The sequence below is a fragment of the Panthera tigris genome, chromosome D4 (genome assembly GCF_018350195.1).
Source record: "Panthera tigris isolate Pti1 chromosome D4, P.tigris_Pti1_mat1.1, whole genome shotgun sequence".
NCBI classification, from domain to species: Eukaryota; Metazoa; Chordata; class Mammalia; order Carnivora; family Felidae; genus Panthera; species Panthera tigris.
In genome coordinates this window covers 71740615-71765450 of record NC_056672.1, presented here as the reverse complement: position 1 = coordinate 71765450, position 24836 = coordinate 71740615, and the positions used below count along the sequence as shown (strand labels likewise).

At 42.0% G+C, this 24836-nt stretch overlaps 1 protein-coding gene across 11 annotated transcripts in view; it reads left to right on the top strand.

The window, feature by feature from the left end:
* SUSD1 (sushi domain containing 1) overlaps positions 1–24836 on the top strand; it is a 285236-nt gene that overhangs the window by 119283 nt on the left and 141117 nt on the right. For 8 of the 11 annotated variants that reach the window (XR_006210619.1, XR_006210620.1, XM_042964612.1 and 5 more), the window contains exon 15: positions 102–141. Coding sequence is in view for 8 of the 11 variants with exons in the window: in XM_042964612.1 (XP_042820546.1) it covers positions 102–141 (40 nt within the window). In the remaining 3 variants the exon portion in view is untranslated. Of the gene's footprint in view, positions 1–101; positions 142–5459; positions 6238–10671; positions 10766–11091; positions 12771–23924; positions 24014–24836 lie in introns of those variants that run through there. The other 3 variants (XR_006210618.1, XM_042964608.1, XM_042964610.1) reach the window with 3 other exon arrangements.

Sequence of the window (24836 nt, the reverse complement as noted above, 5' to 3'; positions counted from 1 at the left end):
TTAAGAGAAATAGAACATTAAATTTTCTGGGCTAAAATGTGTTATTTAAACTGATGTCATGTGCTGCCTAGTTAAACGTGTTGCTGTGTTTTCCTTTATAGGTGAGAAGATGCTCCTGTGCAGTTTGGGCTCACGTGAAAGGTAAAACCATTTTCTGCTTAAGCATCCTGTCCTTATTTCTCCCCTCCAGCCTGCAGCATCGAGTTATGTTAATGAGATTTCTTTTTAAATTGTTAAAGGTGACAGAAACCCATCTCATACTAGTTAAGCAAAAAGCCATAGCTGAAAAGGATGGGGGTGGGGAGCTTATGGACCTAAACCCACAGGGGCACCAGGACTCCAGAAACTGACACTTGGGACTTGAAACCAGGAGTGGCACACTCTGCCTCTGTCTCTGCTGTTTCTTTTCTTTCTTTCTTCTTCTTCTTCTTTTTTTTTTTTTTTTTTTTAACATTTATTCATTTTTGAGAGACAGAGCACAAGCAAGGGAGGGGCAGAGAGAGAAGGAGACATAGAATCTAAAGTAGGCTTCAGGCTCTGAGCTGTCAGCACAGAGTTCCACGCGGGGCTCAAACTCATGAACTGTGAGATCATGACCTGAGCCAAAGTTGGACGCTTAACTGACTGAGCCACCCAGGCACCCCTCTGCTTTCTGTTTCTAAGGATGGGTTGGCTTCATTTTCTTCTACAATAAGCCATGCGATGGAGAGGGATGGGCACCAGCTGCCCAGTTTAGCAACTCCAGTGGGAACAGAAAGTTTTTCAATTCAGGGGAAGAACCCTTTCTCCTAGATTAGGTCCCTGTCCGTGGGATGACTGGTACCACCTCCTAGAGTACTATGTACTATGAACAGCCTACCTTGGATTTTGGGCTTATTCATGTGGCTGGTTGGGGGCAGATCAGTGTGATTGACATGGACAGTGACACTCGGATTGCACTGAGAGGTGGACGCGATCCCCATCAGGAAAAGAGGCACGCGGAAACATGTTGACAGACCAATACAAAGAGCAAAACAGTCCACTGCTTTGAGCCATTTAGCTGCTTCGCATGCGCACACACTTATATGTATACTTTTAAGAAAAACCCCCTCCACGATGGAAGAATTATCCTGTATACAACCACAAGTAGAACTCTATTGGATGACAACTGTGTGTGGCTCTGTTACTGCATCCAGTTCCAAGACCAGGATTCCTGGGGATGGTCCATCCCTCTTGATCAAATCCAGGGGGACCTCTCACGATCTGTTAGCAATCTATGACTAAATGCCCAATGTAAGCATCCTCAAACCGCAGTTTATAATGTGAAAGGGGAAACTGAATAAGCGCAATAAGCACTTTCATTTAGAAAGGAGGAAAAGATAAAAGGCTGTGCAGTGGTCAGGGCGCCCATAACAGCGACCACATCCTGCTGGATGGGAAAAACTGGCATCCCCTGCCCTGGCAGCAGAGTGAGCCGCCTGGTCGGTTAGATGGGCTGCCTCAGTCTTTTCCTGGGTCTGCCCGATGGGAGAGTGAGTACCCTTGTCCCTTTCCTCCAGAGCTGTACAGACACAAGAGATGTAGCAGCTGGGTGCTGTGTAGCTTAAACCTTCTTCCTCCCACGGGCAGTTGTCCAGGTGGGAGAACTGCCTCAGGGCTTGAGCAATCACAGCTCCTTGGTTGCCAGACTTGGGATTTCCCTGGCAGTACATTTCTTTAAACCAACAGGCAGCCAGCCAGTGGATTTGATTCCTAGGAATTCCATTAGTTTGTTGCTTAATACCAGAAATCCTGTCAAGTTTATGACCTTTGTATCTGGACCTTTTTTCTTTGCGGTTTATGAGTCCTAGCAACACCCTGAGGAATTTTGCTCTTAGCTTGGAGTATCAGTTTAACCCCTTGCATCCTGTCTGTTACCTCAGAGCAGCATAAAACAATAGGCTGGGGTGGTAAGGAAGTGCCTGCAGAACTCTGCTTCCAGGAGGACTCCAGCTCGGGGCACTTCACAATGGGGGATTTGTTACCTTGTCAGTAGAGGGTGCTTAGCAGGAAATGATGGGAAGGGACCTGGAGAATTAGACTTCCTTCATTTGTCTGCTTGTCTTCTCATCTTATTTCCCATCTTTTTAATCTCTACTGACACCAACTTCAAAAAGAGCAGAGGACATGGCTTTTCTACTGGGCAAGGCGCATTACCAGAGCATTGGATTGTGGTTGCCAGGCAGCGAGGGTCTTTGTGCCCCACCCCCCCCTACTCTCTTGAGATATAATTTACATATAACATTGAATTTGAGGTGGTGACTTGATCTATATTGCAAAATGATTACCACAATGAGGTTAGTTAACACCTCCATCAGCTCACATGATTACCATGAATATTTGTGTTATGTGTGAACATTTAAGATCTACTCTCTCGGCAGCTTTCAAGTATTTAATACAGTATTGTTAATTATAGTTGCCATGTTGTACATTAGATCCCTAGTACTTATTCATTTTATAACTGGAAGTTTGTACTCTGGCCAACATCACCCCATTTCTCCCCACCCCCCTGACCCTGGCAACTACCATTCTACTCTCTATTTCTATGAGTTCTCCCTTTTTAGATTTCACATATAAATATGATCGTATAATATTTGTCTTTCTATGTCTGACTTATCTCACTTAGCATAATTAGTGAGGGTCTTTCTTAACAAAGATGTGTGTTGTTACACTTCTGTGTGTAGATGGGCTAAGCTCCCTGTCTTGGAATTAATTATTTTTTTATTTTATTTTTTAAATTTACATCCAAATTAGCGTATAGTGCAACAATGATTTCAAGAGTAGATTCCTTAATGCCCCTTACCCATTTAGCCCATGCCCCCTCCCACAACCCCTCCAGCAACCCTCAGTTTGTTCCCCATATTTATGAGTCTCTTATGCTTTGTCCCCCTCCCTGTTTTTGTTATTTTTGTTATTTTTGTTTCCCTTCCCTTATGTTCATCTGTTTTGTCTCTTAAAGTCCTCATATGAGTGAAGTCATATGATTTTTGTCTTTCTCTGACTGACTAATTTCACTTTGCATAATACCCTCCAGTTCCATCCACGTAGTTGCAAATGGCAAGATTTCATTCTTTTTGATTGCCAAGTAATACTCCACTGTATATATATATATACCACATCTTCTTTATCCATTCATCCATCGATGGACATTTGGGCTCTTTCCATACTTCGGCTATTGTTGATAGCGCTGCTATAAACATTGGGGTGCATGTGTCCCTTCGAAACAGCATACCTGTATCCCTTGGATAAATACCTAGTAGTGCAATTGCTGGGTCGTAGGGTAGTTCTGTTTTTAGTTTTTTGAGGAACCTCCATAGTGTTTTCCAGAGTGGCTGCACCAGCTTGCATTCCCACCCCTGTCATGGAATTTAAATGAAGGCCACAAGAAATAGCCATGTATTTCAACATTTGGACATTTTGCAGCCAATCCATTCCCTAAGGCTATAAGGGTGGGAATAGAGTTCCCACAAAGAAAAAAGGTGCTTTTATCAGAAGAATGGAGATGTGCAGGCCTCCTGGACATAGAAATAGCTTCCAGAATCCACGGCTTTCAGCAGCTGTTTGATATGATTAGCAAACTCAAACTGGGTGGAAGAAATGGCCAAAGAGCTGGCCACAGTCATTCTACTGTGATTAACTTAACAGGGAGGATTTTGCTTTGGAAATGTCTACGTGACTTTTGGTGGTACCTTTTTACCCCCTCTCAACTTAAAAACCAGTGTTGAAAGAGGGTTCAAACCTTTGAAATCAAACTACTGGGAGGCTCTGGAGATAATAGAAAACCCAGTGTAATGTTGAAATTCTGAAGGCAATTCTACTCTGTATATCTATGTACAAACGTTACCTGTACTGTGCACACACCTTTGGCAGTCCCCTTTTGCAAAAATGTTGGAGACTGCCATCTCACAAAATAATTTGCAGGATCCAGATTAGTCCTGAACTTGTTCCAGTTCATTTGCCGAGCAACGGCCCCGTTCTTGCCTTTGCCCAGTGACAAATTATGCTACTTACCTGACGCAGATTGCTCCTAAAAGGGCTTTGTGATTACCAGGGAACCAGCAGTTGGTTTGATGGGAAATGGGGAGGCCTGGGCTTCCTTGCTTGAGCCTTGCTACTAATCAGCTGAGGGCCTTTGCAATTATATTTAACTTGGCAGGTTCTCAGCTGCCTCTTACCACAATCTTTCTGATCCCTTCCAGCCACAAAGTACTGAGTCTGTGATTTCCTGAGTCACAAAGCAAAGTCATTTGATATATGGGAGATGATCACACACTGTAATCACAGAACACTCTTCAGTCATAGGCATGAAACCCCTGAGTCATTAGTGACCCTTTCCCTTTCAGCCACATTTTACGCCTAGGGTGTGCTGGTCTCATTTCTGGATTCGTCCCCTTGTGCATAGGCCTTTATTATCTGTAGCACAGAGAGTGGGCAAAGCCTCCTTTCTCCTCTTCCATCATGGTGTTCATAGTTTCCTTTTTAAAAAAAAATTTTTTTTGAATGTTTATTTTTGAGAGAGAAAGAGAGAGAGAGAGAGAGAGAGAGAGTCGGGGAGGAGCAGAGAGAGAAGGAGACACAGAATCCGAAGCAGGCTCCAGGCTCTGAGCTGTCAGCACAGAGCCCGAAGCAGGTCTTGAACTTCCAGACCATGAGATCATGACCTGAGCCGAAGTCGGACACTTAACTGATTGAGACACCCAGGCACCCCAGGGTTTCCTTCTTCACTCCAGCCTACATGCCTGACTCATCTGTCCAAACTGTGGCTCTGATTTTCCTATTTCCCCTGATGGTTCTTCCATGGTTCTCCGTTACATTTTAGACTGGTTTCTAAGGCCTCACTTGGACACCAGCATGCCCTTCCAGTTGCATCTCTCCTTCTCCATTCAAAATGATGTGCTAGCTCTTCTCTGGTTACGGCCCTTGCTTATTTTCCTCCGTGTCTTTGCTCATACGGTTACTTGCTTATTTCCACCCGGATTGCCCTATAACCTTCCTGTAATCTCTGCTCACGAGTTTGTTACAATCCCACCTATTCATCAAGATTAAAATCAAATGTTGTTGGGGTGCCTGGGTGGCTCAGTCGGTTGAGCGGCCGACTTCAGCTCAGGTCACGATCTCGCGGTCCATGAGTTCGAGCCCCGCGTCGGGCTCTGGGCTGATGGCTCGGAGCCTGGAGCCTGCTTCCGATTCTGTGTCTCCCTCTCTCTCTGCCCTTCCCCCGTTCATGCTCTGTCTCTGTCTCAAAAAAAAAAAAAAAAAAAAAAAAAAACGTTAAAAAAAAAAAAATGAAATGCTGTCTCCTCCCTGAAGCTTCTTAAAATTTACTCAACAGGCAGGAACGCCCTCTCTCTCTCTCCCTTCCTCCTTCCCTCTTCCTCTCCCTCTCCTTAGCCATTCTGCCATACTTTAGAGAAACTGGTGCACTTGTCCTTTCATACTAGATTTCATACCCTGCGGGAACACGTTTGAAGAGTGGAGCAGTGCCTGGAACCCATTGGGTTGGATGATTACTGGTGAGCCAGCCGCATAGTCTGATGAAAAATGAAGCATAGGAAGTGCAATACTTAAATAAGCCAGGGAAGAGTTACCTTAAGATCTAATCCTAGTGTGTATGTTTATGTTTGTATACGCTACACACATGTACGTATACACACACACACACACACACACGCATGCATATTTTAAACCTGCATAATTGTGGTAGGCAGAATTATAATGTGGCCACTGCTGGACACCCACCTTCTCTCATTTACTCATTCAAAGGCTATTCTCAGTGTTGCCGTGAAAGGATTTGAAGATGTAATTAAGATCCCAAATAGATTATCCAGATGGACCTGACCTTCACATGAGCCCTTTCAGTCTGGATCTAGGGGTCAGAAACGGGAGATTGGAGATTCAAAGGGAGAGATGGATCTGACATAAGGGTTTCTCCTGCCGTCTTTGAAGATGGAGGGAACCACATGGCAGGAATGTGGGTGGCCCATAGGAGCTGAGCCGCCAATGGTTGATAGCCAGTAAGAATATGGGGACCTCAGTCCTGCAGCTGCAAGGAATTTGGAAGCAGGTTCTTCCCCAGAGGCTCCAGAGGGAAAGGCAGACCACCTGACACATTGATTTCAGCCTTGGAAGACGCTGAGCAGAGGACCCAGTCACAATGTGCCTGAGCTTCTGGCCTACAGAAGTGCAAGCTAATGAATGGGGGCCAGCTGCTAAGTTTATGGTAATTTGGAAGCTGCAATAGAAAATGAATTTTTTTTTTATTTAAAAAAAAAATTTTTTTTTAACGTTTATTTATTTTTTGAGACAGAGAGAGACAGAGCATGAACAGGGGAGGGGCAGAGAGACAGGGAGACGCAGAATCCGAAACAGGCTCCAGGCTCTGAGTGTTCAACACAGAGCCCGATGCGGGGCTTGAACTCACGGATCGTGAGATCATGACCTGAGCCGAAGTCGGATGCTTAACCGACCAAGCCACCCAGGCTCCCGAAAATGAATTTTTAAAAAGTTGCTGATTCATCAGGTGTTACTTATCTCTAAATTAATCTTCTACTTTGATCTCCTTCGCCGTCTCCTCCTCTGCAGGGAATTCAAGTGAGGCGACCCTAGAATAGCAGACAGGAATTTCACATGCCAAACAGAAGTCATGGTGCTAATTATTTGTACCTTTTGGAGAACAGAATTATTGCTTTCAGGAAATGGCCCTGCTTGTGTAAATTCATGAAAAAAATGTCCACATCCATAGGCAGTTTTCAAGCTGTCCCAGAGCCTGAGAGTAGGCACAGGGTCTTTCTAACTTGCTCCTCAGCACCTGTGATATTTGCATTAGTGCAAGAGTTGAAGATAAGCGCAGAGAAGGCCTGTCATTCCTCCTGAACACTGTACCTCCTCAGGGAGCCACGCTGAAGAGAATGGTGGAGTTTAGCCTAATGGATTTACCCTGTCAAGGTTGAGTCACTGCAAATCTGTGATACAACACATGACTCACTCACTTCAGTTTCTGATAGAATATTCTACAAGTGATTCAGAAGAAAAATAAGCATGATTTTATAGCATGAAACCGTGAAAGGGAGGGTAACCAGAGGATGGCAGAACTTTAAAAAATGTAATACAAATTGGTCAGCTGTAAATGTTCTCAGTGAGGAATTAACGGCGGGAAGTCCCTAAAGAAATCTTGTGTGGCTACACTGTGAACACTTTGGATTGGATGGACTCAGATTTTCACAGACTACATGCACAAAGTAGACCAAGAGATGCATACCAGCAAGAACCATGCCTGGAGCCAGAACCCAAGTCATGTTATGCAGAACAAAAAAGATGATTGTCCAATACTTTTGTGTAGGGTAAGGAGTAGTTGGGCAGACATGTGGCTTAGGGTAAATGATGTCCTGCTGGTGGATGGTCAAGAGAAAGTCAGGTTCATACACTCCTACTTTGCTTCTGTCCTGTTGGTTTGTGAGGGGACATTTCAAAGCAAGAGAAGAGCTAACTGCTTCACATAAAGTCTTCTGACCTGGATGAAGCACATTCTATAATGCAGGTTCATACAGTTTTCACATGAGCCAGTGGACCACTGCAAGTGGTCTTTGAGAAATAGTGAAGAGAAAGCAGGCTGGAGATGAGCAAAGAACATGGAACTTTGTAGAAGGAAGATAGGCTTTGCAGAGTGTAGTCGATGATAACTTGAAGTCAAGGCCAGGCAAAATCTTTTAAGAGATGGCTTTGTGGTAGAGCCACAGTAGTTCCCAGCAGTTAGCATTATGGTTTCTGCATTAGTAAATAATGCTTAGAAAATTCTCATCTGCTTTAGATAAATATTTTAGGTAGGCATTCACTTACATTTTGTTCTAATTTTTTTAGGTTGCTATTTGAGCCTTTAACCTGTCCGGGTTTTATTTTGGCACATATAATATAAGCTCAAATGGTCAAAATCCTTTTATTCTAAATGGCCAGCCAATTTTCTCAACACTAGTTACGAGTGATGTGTCATTTCCCCTAATGATTTGAAACAGTAACAAAACAGTAATTAACAATAGCTAACATTTGCCAGTTGCTTACTGCGTGCCAGGCACAGTGCTAACATGACTTACCTCTGAGGTGGGCACTGTTATTATCATTCCCATGTTACTCGATCATCCCTCAGTGGGGAAACTGAGGCACAGAATGGCTAAGCAACTTGTCCAGAGTCCACAGTTACAGACTTGGACAACCCGACCTCAGTATTTAAGCTCTGAAATTTATTTGGTATACGTGGGTTTATTTCTAGGCTGTTATGTTCCAGTATATTCATTCCTATGCTGATACCGCACTGTTTATCACTAATAATGTGAGTCACTCTCTCCTAGTTTTTTGTTTTTTTTTTTCACCACTAATTTCTAGTGTAACCACATCCTTCCATTTTGTAGTATGGCCTCTTACATTTTTGTAAGGCCTCAAGACATTTTTTTTTTCTTTCCCCTGAATATTAAAGGTAGCCAAACAGCATAAGCCATGTTTTTTTTCCAGGAAGTCTCCTGAAAACACTTTCTGAGGTAATGGATTTTGCAGAGCTTTTTAGCAAGAAGTGTAGTCCATGGCTGCTTTTGCTGGTGCCAGCTACCCTATTAGAGAACAGAACCCAACTGCTCCCAGCCTGGTTGGAGAGATCTGAGCAGGTGCCAATCAACATAGCTTTCTGCAACAATGGGAAGATTTTGAAGCTGTGCTGTCCAATATGGTAGCAACTAGCCACGTGTGGCTACTGGGAACTTGAAATGTGTACTTGAAATTGAGCACTTGAAATGGTATGACTGAGAAACTGAACTTTTAATTTAATGGAAACTAGTATAGATTTAAATAGCCACATTGTGTCCAGTGGCTACTGTAGCGCAAATTAAGTAATGAAAAAGTTAAGTAGCAGGAACTCTTCTCAGATGTGCCTCTTTCACTGCCAAGGAAGAGAGTCATCTATGTTTGAGGGTCTCAAGTCCAGGGGCTACTAATTTTCCTCTCAAGCCCCTCCTTACTTAACAGAGCTTTGCTTTTGCTGTTTTCAACTCTTCCAAGGCAGTGCTGGATGACCCAAGGGGCAGACTAAGCATGTGCCTGGGGCATTGGTAACAGGAGGGTACAGAAAAATGAAATATTTGGATGTTCCGGCAGTAAAAACCACGGCAAATCATTTGGCAAAATTTGGACTTAGTTGTGCTTCCTTACATTTATTCTATGGCTTGATGGCATTTTTATTTTTCTTTTTTTAAGTTTTATTTTATTTATTTTGAGAGAGAGAGAGTGCGTGCAAGTGGGAGAGGGACAGAGAGAGAAGGAGAGAGAGAATCCCAAGCAGGCTTTGTGCTGTCAGCGCAGAGCCCAATGTGGGGCTCAGTCCCACAAACCATGAGATCATGACCTGAGCCGAAATCAAGAGTCAGATGCTTAACCGACTGAGCTACCCAGGTGCCTCGGTATTTTTCTTTCTAATTCTATGCATGCAGGGTTATCCCCCAAGATCTTTTCGATGTCTGGTGGCACCATTGCACAGTTGGTCTTTTACACTGCTACAGTCTGAGACCCCATCATCCTCAGCCTGTGCAGGAAAGGACAGGGCATACACGAGAGGGGAACATGACCTTCTCTGCTGTAGACCATGTAGATTCAGATCTGCACTGGGAAAGCATGGTGTTATGGTTAAAAGCAAAGATGCTGGAACCAGACAGCTTGGGTTTGGATCTGGCTCTGTTGTTTATTAGCTATGTCACCTTGGGCAAGTTGTTGAACCACTCCGTGCCTCCATTCCTCATCTGTAAAACGGGAATAATAATAATAGTGTCCCATGTACTGTTATTACGCTGGGCACTATTATTGCAATACACTATTATTATAGTCCTCACTGGGTAGTTAGGAGAAGTAATTAGAACAGTGTTTGGCGTATAGTAAATGCTAAATAAGTTGTTTGCAAATGAAAATGAGCCCTTTAGTGTAGAACATGATGCTCTGATTCAGTCACTTGGCCCAAATGTGCAACTCAAATGTGGGTGTCTTTTGGTTTATAACAAAGCATCTCCCTGGGGTTGACATACGATACCCCCCAAAGAGAACATATACATGTCCTCCAAAGAGGTTTTACATCAATTTTCTTACTTTATCCTCATGGCAACCTGCTGAGCAGAGCAGGGAGGTGCTGTCCTTGTAGGTGTGCAGGGAAAATGACAGATGACTCTATCTGGCAGGGAGGATTTGTTTGCTGTGTTTGACCACTGGACCTACCTATCATTTTTGGAGCAAAAATCCAAACGATGTCAGAATGACTTCTTCCTCAATGCAAATGAAAACTGCCCATAAAAACTTTCAGGCATAATTGGTTGAGAGAGGACCAATACAAGCAACACGGTCTGCTGTATTTGTATCCACAACAAGATGAGCTTTTTTATCCCTTGTAACTTGAATGTGGCCTGGTTTTCTATTTCCTCTTCAGAAATCCCTTGGAACTGTATTTTCCTTAGGCCCTACACCCTCCAGGCCAACTCAGGGGACACAGAGGCACTCTGAGCATTCTTGGGATGGTTTAGTAAATGGGGCCACGCTCTGGGTTAAAATGGAGTGAGCACAGGTGCACCTGTGCCTCCTGGGAGGGCCACGATTCCTGCTGTGGGCTCAGCATGTGGTTTTGTTCCGCAGATTCGTCATTCATGCTGCAGCAGATGGTGGGCGTTGGGCTGGGCTCCGTGGCTGTTGTGATTATTCTCGCATTCCTGTCCTTCTCAGCCGTGTGGTATGTGAGACTGTCCTTTTTGAGAAATGAGCGGAATGGCGGAAGGATGGGGTTGGAGTCATGAGAACAGCTGGGATTGAGGAGAGCCAAAGGGGATGTGGGCAGAGGTTGTCCTGGGCTCAGCACTCAGCAGGTGAAAGGCACGAGTAGTCTACACCTTCGGGCAGGGAGGGAGATGTGCTTCTGGTGCAGAAAAAGAGCAGGGTTGGTGATGGCTGTGCTGATTTCCCATGCTGCTTCCCATGAGGGTACATGAGCTGCAGATAGAGATACACCAAGGGAAAACCAGAGTGTGTCAATGGACTCTTTTCCTCCTCCACATCTAGATTGCAGACGGGCACTACCTGTGGAGGATGCACGGTGCTGAGGCAGATGTTATGGCTGTTTCTCAGGTGCCTGCCTAGACAGAGGCCCCATGTGACTTCCACCCAGGTGTGTATGGGTCTGCAACTTTTTCCATTCCCAGCTTGGTCCCGTTTCTGGATTCAGGATGGTGAATACCTCTGTGGAATTCCCCAAAAGGAGGAAACTCAGGAATTGCTGATGTCTTCTCTGCTTGCTACACAACCAGTTCTGTGTGTGAACGTGAGACCCTTGATATACAATATAATATTGACCGCAGGCTAAAGATCATGTGGGCTGGACCCTTGTCTTCCTCTGAGTGATACCTGAGAGTCAGCTCTTCTGGACATTGAATACAAGAGAGTCTCTGCATCTTCCTTTATGGCATCTCTGAATTAATTTGGAATCCATCCTTTTACAATGAGCGATGAGGGGGACTTAAGTTTGGGCTAGAATTTGCCTTTATGAAGGAGATCATTCAAAAGGATAGAGCTCATTGACAGTAGGCAAACTTGTCAAACATTTTAGAAGCAACCCTTTTCTTACAATCGATCGACATGCGAATAGTATACTAACCCGGCCTGACTCCAGTAAGTTCCCTGCAATGTGTGTTAGGCAGTGTCGCTTTGATACAGATCCATTGGTTTACAGGTAATCAAAAGCCACAAGTTTTCATTCCAATAAAAATATTCTGTTAATTTAGTCAGTTCTTCTCTTCCACACCAAAGTTTATAGCAGCCTTGTCTACCTTTTTTATTACTCTCTGATATAAATGACCTGTGCCTTCCTTTAGTAACAATGGGTTGAAACGTTATAAAGCCCATGGCCAGAATCCATGTGTTCATAGGGAAGGGGGAAGAATGTGAGTGATGTGTAATCTTCCCCTTTACCTACAACCTCAGTAACTATGGCTGTTCCTTTACCATGAGCCATGACACATTAAATGCAAGCAGCCGTGGGCCCACCATCAACTTGCTGAATTTACAGACGGAATGTACTAGATTTGGCTTTTAAACTCTGAATCCGTGTTCTTTAACTGTCTTCTCTAACTGGTGGTGTAATTCCAAGGCTCAGTAAGAAATGAATGGAGAAGACAGAGGCGTGTGGCTTTCCTGAGTAACAATGGTATTATCCCTTTTCTCCCTCTTCTAGGCCTGGAGAATAAAAAGCAAGGGGGAGGAAACCAGGAGACAGTTATGTTGTATAACCTCAGGGCAAGGTGCATATGAACGTGGCCCTGGAACTGTGCAGTGTTGCAGTCCTGAGGAAAAGGGACAGTCTTTCTGATAGGATGGACTTGTGTGTCCTCTCTCCATGAGCTTCCTGGGTGTTAGTGAGGGTCAGATCTGTGTGGTCTGAGCTTGTGTATTGCAGATGAGGAAACAATAGGAACAGTAGAAACAGGTGGAAACTGTCTATGAAGCTGCCCTGGGAGATCCAGGTCCAAGTATATCCCCTCAATTAGGAAGAGTCAGAGAGAGGGAAGCAATATCCTGACACCTGGATGTTCAGTGACAGCTGTCGGCCCCTGGCCCTGCCAGCTTAGGCAGTATTAGGAATAGTTGTCTTTTGTCCTCTGAGGTACTACCTTGGACTACAACCGCAGATGAGTGTTTAGAAACTTTCCTGCTCTCATCTTAGGTGATTTATAGAGTAGAGCTCTCAAAAGACTAATACAAATACCTTTCTACTTTTAATCTTTATGTGCAGCCATTCAAACTCATACTATTTTCACAGCTCTTGAATGAAATTTGGAATCCTTACAAATTATTGTGGTTACTGTAGGGTAGGGTCTCTGATGAGTAAGGTTTTTCCTAAAGTCTCCTCTATCCAAAGAGAGAATCTGAATTAATTATTATTGTTGTTGTTGTTGTTGTTGTTGTTTTACTGGTTCTGTAAACACCATATGTTTCTGTAGCCCCCTTAATTTCCAGCTCTACAATTAACTGCCAAAGAAGTTACTGTGGTCCACATGGGAACTTGGCAAAATTGTCGTTGAAAGCAAGAAATCCCACCTGCTCAGTATCAAAAGTTTCTGGGTAAAATAACTGACTAAATATTAAGTAAAATGTTCGGTAAACTGTACTTCTGAGTACATAACACAGTTGCTCAGTAGTATTACTGAACAGAAGCAGGTGCTGAAGTTTGCAGAAAGGATGTATATCTTTCTGCAGTTCTTTTCTAACAGTTTCCTCATAAACATGGCGGCGGGCAGCTTGAGGTCCTCTAAATTCACCTGGGAGCTTTACCACAATACTGTTCTTTTTTTTTTTTTCCCCCAGGCAGATTCGTGGTTAAGGTGGGGAGGGCATCTCAGGAGAGCAATAGTGGGTCTTCCTGGGAGAATGCAGGGTCTGTCTGCCCAAGGGCTGCCCAGGCAGCACTTGGAGTCGCTTTGGAGTGCCTCTAAATAAAGCCAGGTCCAAGCTGAGGATGGAGGCAGGATCTCCCCCTATTGACTGTCATGGGGAAGCGTGTAGAAGTGAGCACCGAGACCCAGTTGTGAGCTCCCTTCTAGGTTAGGAATCAAAATTAGAGGTTGACCAGATAGGAGCAGATTGTTCCCTGGCTGATTTGTGTGTCTGCATGCCTGAGGTTTTTGTTTATCTCCACTGGAGTTTTTGTTGATACACATTCTTCCATTCCATCCTCATAACAGTCGTGTGTGGTGGGAAGGTTAGGGGTTACCGTTTTTCCCACTTTAGAATGGAGAAATGGGTTCAGACAGGTATGTGGCCTGAGTTGTGGGGCCGAGTCGTCTGATGCAAGTCTAGTCCTCATTCCTAGGATTTGACTGGCCTTGAGCTCACCTTTGGACATCCCTTTTGGTTTTGGGGAGAGTCAGGCCTTTGTGTTTCTCTCTCCATATATGTGTTTTAACCATTGACCTTTCTACTGTAGCCGATCTTCTTTTATCTGTCTTTTCAGTAAAAGGTATCTCCCCCCGAGATCTCTTCTACAAGGAGCCACAAACCATCAAAGAGTTGGAGGTTAATTAGGGGAAATAGGTAATAGTTTGTCTCTGACTCAAGACCTGAAACTGTAGCTGGGCACTTAACCCAAGACCAGAGCAAAAGTGATGATCTTGCAATTCCACATTAGTTTGGGATCAAGTTAATACTTAAAGTGATGTTAAAGGAAGTAAAAAGGTGTTCCCTTTTTATTGCTGATCTCACATTTGGAGTTTCTAAACCTTCTATTTTTCCATTCTATTCATCTAAGAGAAAACCAATGTTAGTAGTAGTCAATCAATTAGTGCTTTAGGGGCCTTTTGCCTGCATGACTGTTGTTGCTGAACTGAAGTGCTGCATTTTGGAGAGGAAAGAGGATGGGGCTTTCTTTGTGCCTAATGTGGACAGGTGATACATTGAAGCAAATCAATTAAAAAACAGTGTTCCTATTGTTTGAGAGAGAGAAGGAGAATAAATGAATCATTTTGGTGATGTGTGTGTGTATGCATGTGTATCCATATCCATACATTTTTTGGTGCAACCCATTTTTTGGGTTACAAACATGGGGTCAAACTACATGTGTAGTTTTGTAAACTGCTTCTTTCATTTCTGGGCACATTTTTTAAATGCAGTCAATGGTGACCGCATTAGAATTTTGTGCCATATTTTATTTAGCCAATACTCTTTTGTGCATTATGTATTTAGGATGTTTCCAGATGTTTACTATTCTTATACAAATTGTATAATTGTGTGAAATTGAAAATGATATATGTTTTACGTTTACTACATATTGTCAGAGGAATCTCAGCAGAAAGTTTATACCAGTTTACAATCTCACTAGCAGAAAGCCTCACCACTGGGCACTGTTGATATCTTTCATCTTGATTAATCTGATGGGTGAAAAATGATGTTTCCATGCTTTATTTGCATATCTTTATTTTTGCATGTTGATTGGTCATTTGTAATTCTGTCTGGGTGAATTGCCTTTTTTCTCGGTACTTGGTTTGTCTTTTATTGATATGAAAAGCTCTTTGTATCATAGTAATTTTTATTCCTGGCTGTCATATATTTTATAAACAAATTTTCTAGTTTATCATTCTCCCTTTTGACCCTGATTGTGTCATATCTTGCCACACAAAACCTTAAAATTTAGGTAGTCAGATTTATCCATTTTTTCCTTATATATTGTATCTTTGGTGCCATGCTTGAGGGACCTTCCAATCTCAAGGTAATAAATATAATTCAGCAGTTTTAAAAAACATTTAAATCTAGGGGCGCCTGGGTGGCTCAGTCGGTTAAGCGGCCGACTTCGGCTCAGGTCATGTTCTCGCGGTCCGTGAGTTCGAGCCCCGCGTGGGCTCTGGGCTGACGGCTCAGAGCCTGGAGTCTGTTTCCGGTTCTGTGTCTCCCTCTCTCTCTGCCCCTCCCCAGCTCATGCTCTGTCTCTCTCTGTCTCAAAAATAAATAAACAATAAAAAAAAAATAAAATAAAAACATTTAAATCTTTAATCCATCTGAAATTTATTTTAGTATACAGAGTGAGGTTTGGGACAGAAGGGATCTTTTTTTTTTTTTTTTTTTTCTTTAAATTAAGCTGTTAAATGGTTTTAGCCAGTTGTCCTATTAATATTCATTGACTTTTTTCCCCTAGTGGTTTGAATTATATACTGAATTAGATACCAAAGTCTATTTCTGAATGTTCTCCTTTGTTCTGCTGATCTATTTCTGTGCCAATACCACCTGTTCTAACTTTAAAATAGGATTTTTAGTACCAAGTAAAATTAAGTTACCACTCTTTCTGTTAATTCTCAGATTATTCTCAGATCTTATTATATATTTATTCATGTGTACATATTTATTATACATAAACTAAGGAATTATTTGGTCATATTCCCCCCAAAATCTTAATATTTTTTTTGGTTGGAGTGGGGGGGCATGTGGTCAATAAAGAGTGCTCCTATCTCACAACATGGAATGTGTCTCCATTTAATTTTGTGTGTGTCCCTCTCTAGAGTATTCTAGTTTTCAATTTACAAGGTAGCTTATGCTTATTTTGTGTTATGTATATCTAGGTATTTTCTATTTTGTTATCCTGGCCTCTTAAGTCACTGCCTCAGCTCCTGCCCCTGAACGTGTATCCCATGGCCTCTCACTGCTGGTGTTCCTGGAGATGTCCTGCCCTGGAAGTCTGTCCTTTTTTGGGAGAAGTCACACCAAGGTGTCTCCCCCAACATAATTACTTTCCCAGGTATCCACTGGACTCATGGGATCCTTCCATGCCAAATGGAGGACCGCCTGCTCTCACAGGTCACTCCAGCCACACAAGTTTCCTTATTCATTTGACCCTTTGTCCTCCCATTAATGGAAGTGTAGCTTGTTCCCAGTGTGGATCCCACTTTTTTGTCCTATTGCTGCCCTGACAGCCTCAGCTTCTTGACCCTTGAGTTTCTTATCCTTGGAATCCGCTACCAGGCCAGCGTGTCTTCCAAAGGTTTACGGGACACAAGTCAGAAACTCTGAGTGTGGGGTCCCCTTGAAGCTTCTCTTTCCAGGCTGAGGAAAGATCCCCTTGTCATTGTGGTGGGGGATTGAAAATTCTTGGGACACCAATGGCTTTCTCCAAGGAATTTCTCTCTTTTGACCTTTTCCATTTAAATCACTTTACATCCTGGATATCAGGTGTCGTAAGACTATTTAAAAAACCTCATTTTAGAATGTGGAAGTATTGGCAACCTATTATTTTCAGTTTCTTAGAAATTTGGTCAAAACAAAAAGTCCAATTAGGGGTCAAAGGACATGAAACTATAGCTCACAAAAAAGAAATGCAAATGGCTCTAAAACATTTTTAAAAAAAGATGTTCAACCTCACTTTTAAGAAAAATGCAAATTAGTAAGATATCATTTCTTAGCTATCAATTTGAGGGGAATCCAGAAGTTTAACAACACACTCCACACACTCTCTTTTTTTTTTTTTTTTTTTTTGAGAGAGCGATCATGAATGGGGTAGAGTGGCAGAGGGAGAGAGAGAGAATCTGAAGCAGGCTCAATGCCCAGCACAGAGCCCAACGCGAGGCTCAATTCTATGACCCTGGGATCATGACCTGAGCAAAAATCAAGAGTCAGATGCTCAACTGACTGAGCCAGGTGCCCCCAAAAAACTTCCTTTTTTTTTTTTTTATTTTATTTTTTATTTTTTAAAAATTTACATCCAAATTAGTTAGCATATAGTGAAACAATGATTTCAGGAGTAGATTCCTTAATGCCCCTTACCCATTTAGCCCAGAACCCCTCCCAGAACCCCTCTAGCAACCCTCAGTTTGTTCTCCATATTTATGAGTCTCTTCTATTTTGTCCCCCTCCCTGTTTTTATATTATTTTTGTTTCCATTCCCTTATGTTCATCTGTTTTGTCTCTTAAAGTCCTCATATGGGTAAAGTCATATGATTTTTGTCTTTCTCTAATTTCACTTAGCATAATACCCTGCAGTTCCATCCACGTAGTTGCAAATGGCATGATTTCATTCTTTTTGATCGCCGAGTAATACTCCACCACACACACACACACACACACACACACACACACACACAACACACACCACATCTTCTTTATCCATTCATCCATCAATGGACATTTGGGCTCTTTCCATACTTTGGCTATTGTTGATAGTGCTGCTATAAACATGGGGGTGCATGTGTCCCTTTGAAACAGCACACCTGTACCCTTGGATAAATACCTAGTAGTGCAATTGCTGGGTGATAAGGTAGTTCTGTGTTTAATTTTTTGAGGAACCTCCACAGTGCTTTCCAGAGTGGCTACACCAGTTTGAATTCCCACCAGCAGTGCAAAAGAGATCCTCTCTCTCTGCATCCTTGCCAACATCTGTTGTTCCCTGAGTTGTTGATATTAGCCATTCTGACAGGGGTGAGGTGGTATCTCATTGTGGTTGTGTTTTGTATTTCCTCTATGATGAGTGATGTTGAGCATTTTTTCATGTGTCGGTTGGCCATCTGGATGTCTTCTTTGGAGAAGTGTCTATTCATGTCTTTCACCCATGTCTTCACTGGATTATTTGTTTTGTGGGTGTTGAGTTTGATAAGTTCTTTACAGATTTTGGATACTAACCCTTTATCTGATATGTCATTTGCAAATATCTTCTCCCATTCTGTCAGTTGCTTTTCGTTTTGCTGATTGTTTCCTTTGCTGTGCAGAAGCTTTTTATTTTGATGAGGTCCCGGTAGTTCATTTTTGCTTTTGTTCCCCTTGCCTCTGGAGACTTGTTGAGTAAGAAGTTGCTGCAGACATGATCAAAGAAGTTTTTGCCTGCTTTCTCCTTGAGAATTTTGATGGCTTCCTGTCTTACATTGAGGTCTTTCATCCATTTTGAGTTTCTTCTTGTGTATGGTGTAAGAAAGTGGCCCAGGTTCATTCTTCTGCATGTCGCTGTCCAGTTTTCCCAGCACCATTTGCTGAAGAGACTGTTTTTATTCCATTGGATATTCTTCCCTGCTTTGTCAAAGATTAGTTGGCCATATGTTTGTGGGTCCATTTCTGGGTTCTCTATTCTGTTCCATTGATCTGAGTGTCTGTTCTTGTGCCAGTACCATACTGTCTTGGTGATTAGAGCTTTGTAGTCTAGCTTTAAGTCTGGGATTGTGATGCCTCCTGCTTTGATTTTCTTTTTGAAGATCGCTTTGGCTATTCGGGGTGTTTCTGGTTGCATGCAAATTTTAGGATTATTTGTTCTAGCTCTGTGAAGAATGCTGGTGTTACTTTGATAGGGATTGCATTGAATATGTAGACTGCTTTGGGTAGTATCGACATTTTAACAATATTTGTTCTTCCTATCCAGGAGCATGGAATCTTTTCCATTTTTTTGTGTCTTCTTCAATTTCTTTCATAAGCTTTCTCTAGTCTCCAGTGTATAGATTTCTCACCTCTTTGGTTAGATTTATTCCTAGGTATTTTATGTTTTTTTGTGCAACTGTAAATGGGATCGATTCCTTGACTTCTCTTTCTGTCGCTTCATTGTTGGTGTATAGGAATGCAACCGATTTCTGTGCATTGATTTTATATCCTGAGACTTTGCTGAATTCATGAATCGGTTCTAGCAGTTTATTGGTGGAATCTTTTGGGTTGTCCATATAGAGTATCATGTCATCTGCGAAGAGTGAAAGTTTGACCTCCTCCTGGCCGATTTGGATGCCTTTTATTTCTTTGTGTTGTCTGATTGCAGAGGCTAAGACTTCCAATACTATGCGTAACAGTGGCGAGAGTGGGCATCCCTGTCTTGTTACTGACCTTAGGGGGAAAGAGCTCAGTTTTTCCCCATTGAGGATATTAGCATTGGGTCGTTCATATATGGCTTATGATCTCAAGGTATGCTCCTTCTACCCCTACTTTCTTCAGGGTTTTTATCAAGAAAGGATGCTGTATTTTGTCAAATGCTTTCTCTGCATCTACTGAGAGGATCATCTGGTTCTTGTCCTTTCTTTTATTGATGTGATGAATCACGTTAAGTGTTTTGCAGATATTGAACCAGCCCTGCATCCCAGGTATAAATCCCACTTGGTCGTGGTGAATAATTTTTTTAATGTATTGTTGGATCCGGTTGGCTAATATCTTGAAGATTTTTGCATCCATATTCATCAGGGAAATTGGTCTATGATTCTCCTTTTTAGTGGGGTCTCTGTCTGGTTTTGGAATCAAGGTAATGCCGGTTTCATAGAAAGAGTTTGGAAGTTTTCCTTCCCTTTCTATTTTTTGGAACATCTTCAAGAGAATAGGTGTTAACTCTTCCTTAAATGTCTGGTAGAATTCCCCTGGAAGGCCATCTGGCCCTGGACTCTTGTTTTTTTGGCAGATTTTTGATTACTAATTTGATTTCCTTACTGGTTATGGGTCTGTTGAAATTTTCTATTTCTTCCTGTTTCAGTTTTGGTAGTGTATATGTGTCTAGGAATTTGTCCATTTCTTCCGGATTACCCATTTTATTGGCATATAATTGCTCATAATATTCTCTTATTGTTTTTATTTCTGTTTTGTTGGTTGTGATCTCTCCTCTTTCATTCTTGATTTTATTTATTTGGGTCCTTTCCTTTTTCTTCTTGATCAAATTGGCTAATGGTTTATCAATTTTGTTAATTCTTTCAAAGACCAGCTTCTGGTTTCATTGATCTGTTCTGCTTTTTTGGTTTTGATAGCATTAATTTCTGCTCTAATCTTTATTATTTCCTGTCTTCTGCTGGTTTTGGGTTTTATTTGCTGTTCTTTTTCCAGCTCCTTAAGGCATAAGGTTAGGTTGTGTATCTGAGATCTTTCTTCCTTCTTTAGGAAGGCCTGGATTGCTATATACTTTCCTCCTGTGACCGCCTTTGCTGCGTCCCAGAGGCTTTGGGTTGTGGAGTTATCATTTTCATTGATTTCCATATACTTCTTAATTTTCTCTTTAACTGCTTGGTTAGCCCATTCATTCCTTAGTAGGATGTTCTTCAGTCTCCAAGTATTTGTTACCTTTCAAAATTTTTTCTTGTGTTTGATTTCGAGTTTCTTAGTGTTATGGTCTGAAAATATGCATGGTATGATCTTGATCTTTTTGTACTTACTTAGGGCTGATATGTGTCCCGGTATATGGTCTATTCTGGAGAACGTTCCATGTGCACTGGAGAAGAATGTATATTCTGCTGCTTTAGGATGAAATGTTCTGAATATATCTGTTAAGTCCATCTGGTCCAGTGTGTCATTCAAAGCCATTGTTTCCTCGTCGATTTTTTGATTAGATGATCTGTCCATTGCTGTGAGTGGGGTATTGAAGTCTCCTACTATTATGGTATTACTATCAATCAGTTTCTTTATGTGATTAATTGATTTATATATTTGGATGCTTCCACATTTGGTGCATAAATGTTTACAGTTGTTAGGTCTTCTTGGTCTATAGACCCCTTGATTATGATATAACACCCTTCTGCATCTCTTGATATAGTCTTTATTTTAAAGTCTAAATTGTCTGATATAAGTATGGCTGCTCCAGCTTTCTTTTTTTGACCATTAGCATGATAGATGGTTCTCAATCCCCTTATTTTCAATCTGAAGGTGTCTTTAGGTCTAAAGTGGGTCTCTTGTAAACAGCATATAGATGGATCTTGTTTTCTTATCCATTCTGTTACCCTGTCTTTTGATTGGAGCATTGAGTCCATTGACGTTTGGAGTGAGTACTGAAAGATATGAATTTATTGCCATTTTGATGCTCATTGAGTTGGAGTTTCTGGTGGTGTTCTCTGGTCCTTTCTAATCTTTTGTTGCTTTTGGTATTTATTTATATATGTACATATTTTCTTTTCATCTTTTCTCCCCTCAGAGAGTCCCCCTTAAAATTTCTTGCAGGGCTGGTTCAGTGGTCACAAACTCCTTTAATTTTTGTTTGTCTGGGAAACTTTTTATCTCTTCTTCTATTTTGAATGACAGCCTTGCTGGATAAAGAATTCTTGGCTGCGTATTTTTCTGATTCAGCACACTGAATATATCCCGCCACTCCTTTCTGGCCTGCCAAGTTTCTGTGGATAGGTCTGCTGCAAACCTGATCTGTCTTCCCTTGTAGGTTAGGGGCTTTTTTTTTCCTTGCTGCTTTCATGATTCTCTCCTTGCCTGAGTATTTTGTGAATTTGACTATGATATGCCTTGTTGATGGTTGGTTTTTGTTGAATCTAACGGGAGTCCTCTGTGCTTCCTGGATTTTGATGTCTGTGTCTTTCCCCAGGTTAGGAAAGTTTTCTGCTATGATTTGCTCACATAACCCTTTTACCCCTGTTTCTCTCTCTTCCTCTTCTGGGACCCCTATGATTCTGATGTTGTTCCTTTTTAATGAATCACTGATTTCTCTAATTCTTAAATCGTGCTCCTTTGCCTTAATCTTCCTCTTTTTTTCTGCTTCATTATTCTCTGTGAGTTTGTCCTCTATATCGCTGATTTTCTGTTCTGCCTCATCCATCCTTGACGCCGCTGCATCCATCTGTGATTGCAGCTCAGTTATAGTATTTTTAATTTCATTCTGGCTATTTTTTACTTCTTTTATCTCTGCAGAAAGGGATTCTAATCTGTTTTCGACTCCAGCTAGTATTCTTATTATCGTGATTCTAAATTCTGATTCAGACATCTTGCTTCTATCTGTGTTGGTTAAATCCCTGGCTGTCGTCTCTTCATGCTCTTTCTTTTGGGGTGAATTCCTTCTTTTTGTCATTTTGAAGGGAGAAAGGGAATTAATGAGGTAGAAAAATTGAAATTAAAAAAGATTAAAAAAATATTAAAATTAAAAATTAAACACACACACGCAAATCGAATAGATGATGCTAGATCCTAGGTGTGTTTTGGTCTGGGTGTTAAAAGTGGTTTGACAGATTCGAGGGAAAAAAAGGGGGGGGGGTGGAAGGAAATTGAGAATTAAAAAAATGAATACACTGAAGTAGACTAAAATGAGATGATGGGGGGTAAAATAGAATTTGAAAAAATACATGCAAAAGGAAAGAATATAGTAGAAAAAATTAAAGAAAAATATTTTTAATACAAATTAAAAATAAATATGAATTTTTTCATTGTCTGTATTTAAGAAAAAAGAAAAGAAACGAAAAAGAGAAGAATAAAAAAAAGAAAAATCGTTTGAAAATTTGAAAAAGTGAATACACTGTAGTAGAGTAAAATAAAATGATGGGAGTAAGAATTTGAAAAAATTTACATGAAAGCAAAAAATATAGTAATAAAAATTAAAAATATTTTTAAAAGAGATTGGAAGTAAAAGTGAAGTTTTTCTCTTTCTGCATTCAAGAAAAAGAAATGAAAAAGATAAAAAAAAGGAAATTGAAAATTTGAAAAGGTAAGTACACTGAAGTAGACTATAATAAAATGATGGAAGTAAAGTAGAATTTGGAAAAATTTACACAAAAGTAAAAAATATAGTAATAAGACTTAAAGACGGATATTTTTAATAAAAATTGGAAATAAAAATGCATTTTTTCTCTTTCTGTATTCAAGAAAAAGAAAAGAATTGTAAAAGAGAAAAAGGAAAAAGAAAAAATATATAATAGATGAACCTGCTAACAGATTGAAGTAGGACTGAAATTGCTTTGTTTTCCCCTAGAAGTCAGTCTACGTAGCTCTTTATAGTCCATAAATTAAGCCGGTATGAGGCTTGTGTTCTTGAAGAGCGAAGTTGGCCCAGTTGGGCGGGGCTCGGTGTAACAGCTCCACTCTCCACTAGATGGCGCTGCTAGCCTACTGGGGTGGATTGTTGCAGTGCTCGTAGGTGCGTATGCGCATGCGCGGGAGCGGTGAAAATGGCGCCACCCAGTTACCCGTTCTGTTCTCCCGGATCAGCAATCGTGTACCTGTCCTCTGTCTTCAGCTCTCGTCCACTCCCCACTTTTTCACTCTCTGTGACCAGGCCCCAGGCAGTACCTTCTCCCAAGTTTTGTCTCAGATGCGGCTGTTTTCCCCGGCCCCTTGCTTCCGAAGGACTGTGGGTTTGACCCGTTCCGCCCCTCTGCAGGAGGGTCTCACCGAGCAATGGCCGAATGAGCAATGGCCGAATGAGCAATGGCCGAATGAGCAATGGCCGAATGTCGGCTGCAACCAGGAATGCCTGCTGGACCCTGCTGTTGACGGTGCCCCGAGACTGCGGCCAGGTGCCAGCCCGCCCCAGAAAAAGTTCATGAGACAGTGTAGCAGCAGCGTTTCAGGGATTATGGAAAATCACTACACACATCTGGCACCAGACTTCACCCTCAACGACCTTGCCCCAGTACCAGCGAATGTGGCTGCCTTCCGGGGTCTGCTGGGACCAGGTGGCTTCAACAGTCTCTACCAAATGTCCCTTCCAGCAGTGGAACCGCTTTTCCCGTGTGGCCTCAGAACCTCCCGGACTCCACTCTGTTCCTGGGGATTCGCCCTTCCCACCAGAGCACCACCAAGTATTGAGCTGCGGAGTTGCAGCCTTTGTGCTCCCCTTGTTTACAGTCTTAATGGAGTTTAAGCCCTCTCTCCTTTCTCCCTTTTTAGTTTAGTCCCTGCGGCTGTTTCCAATTTCCCACTTTCTCTCCAGCTGCTTTTGGGAACGGGTGCTTTTCCCGTATGCTCCCCCCTCCCCAGTCTCCGTCCTCTCTCCACCTGCAAAAGGGGTTCCTTACCTTTTGTGGCTTCTCGCTCCCCAAGTTCAGCTCTCCACGCCGCGTACCTGCTGAATTCTGTGGTTCAGGTTGTGCAGATTGTTGTGTTAATCCTCCAATCAGTTTTCCAGGTGTGTAGGATGGTTTAGTGTTGGTCTGGCTGTATTTCATGGATGTGAAACACACAAAAAGCTTCCATGCTATTCTGCCATCTTGGCTCCTCCCCCAACATACTTCCTTTTGAGGCTGTGGGGAAGCAGGCACTCAAACATTGTTAGAGAGGTTATGGAATGGTACAACCTCTATGAAAAGGAAGGGAACCTGGCAATACTTACATTGCCTTTGTCCAGGTGCCTTTATCCTGTAACTCAGAATTCCCACTTCTTGTAGGTTCACTTGCATATGTTGAAAATGACACATGTACAGGGTTACTTGCTGTGACCTAGTTCATAATCAAAAAAGCAGAGAAACAACCCATATGCCTCCCCGGAGGAAATGAACAATGATATCTCCATGTAACACAGTGGAATAACCATGCAGTTGTGGAAAGGGAATGGAGAAGAGCTTTATGTACTGATATGGAGAGATTTGTAAGATATATTGTTTTTTTTTTAATGTTTATTTTTG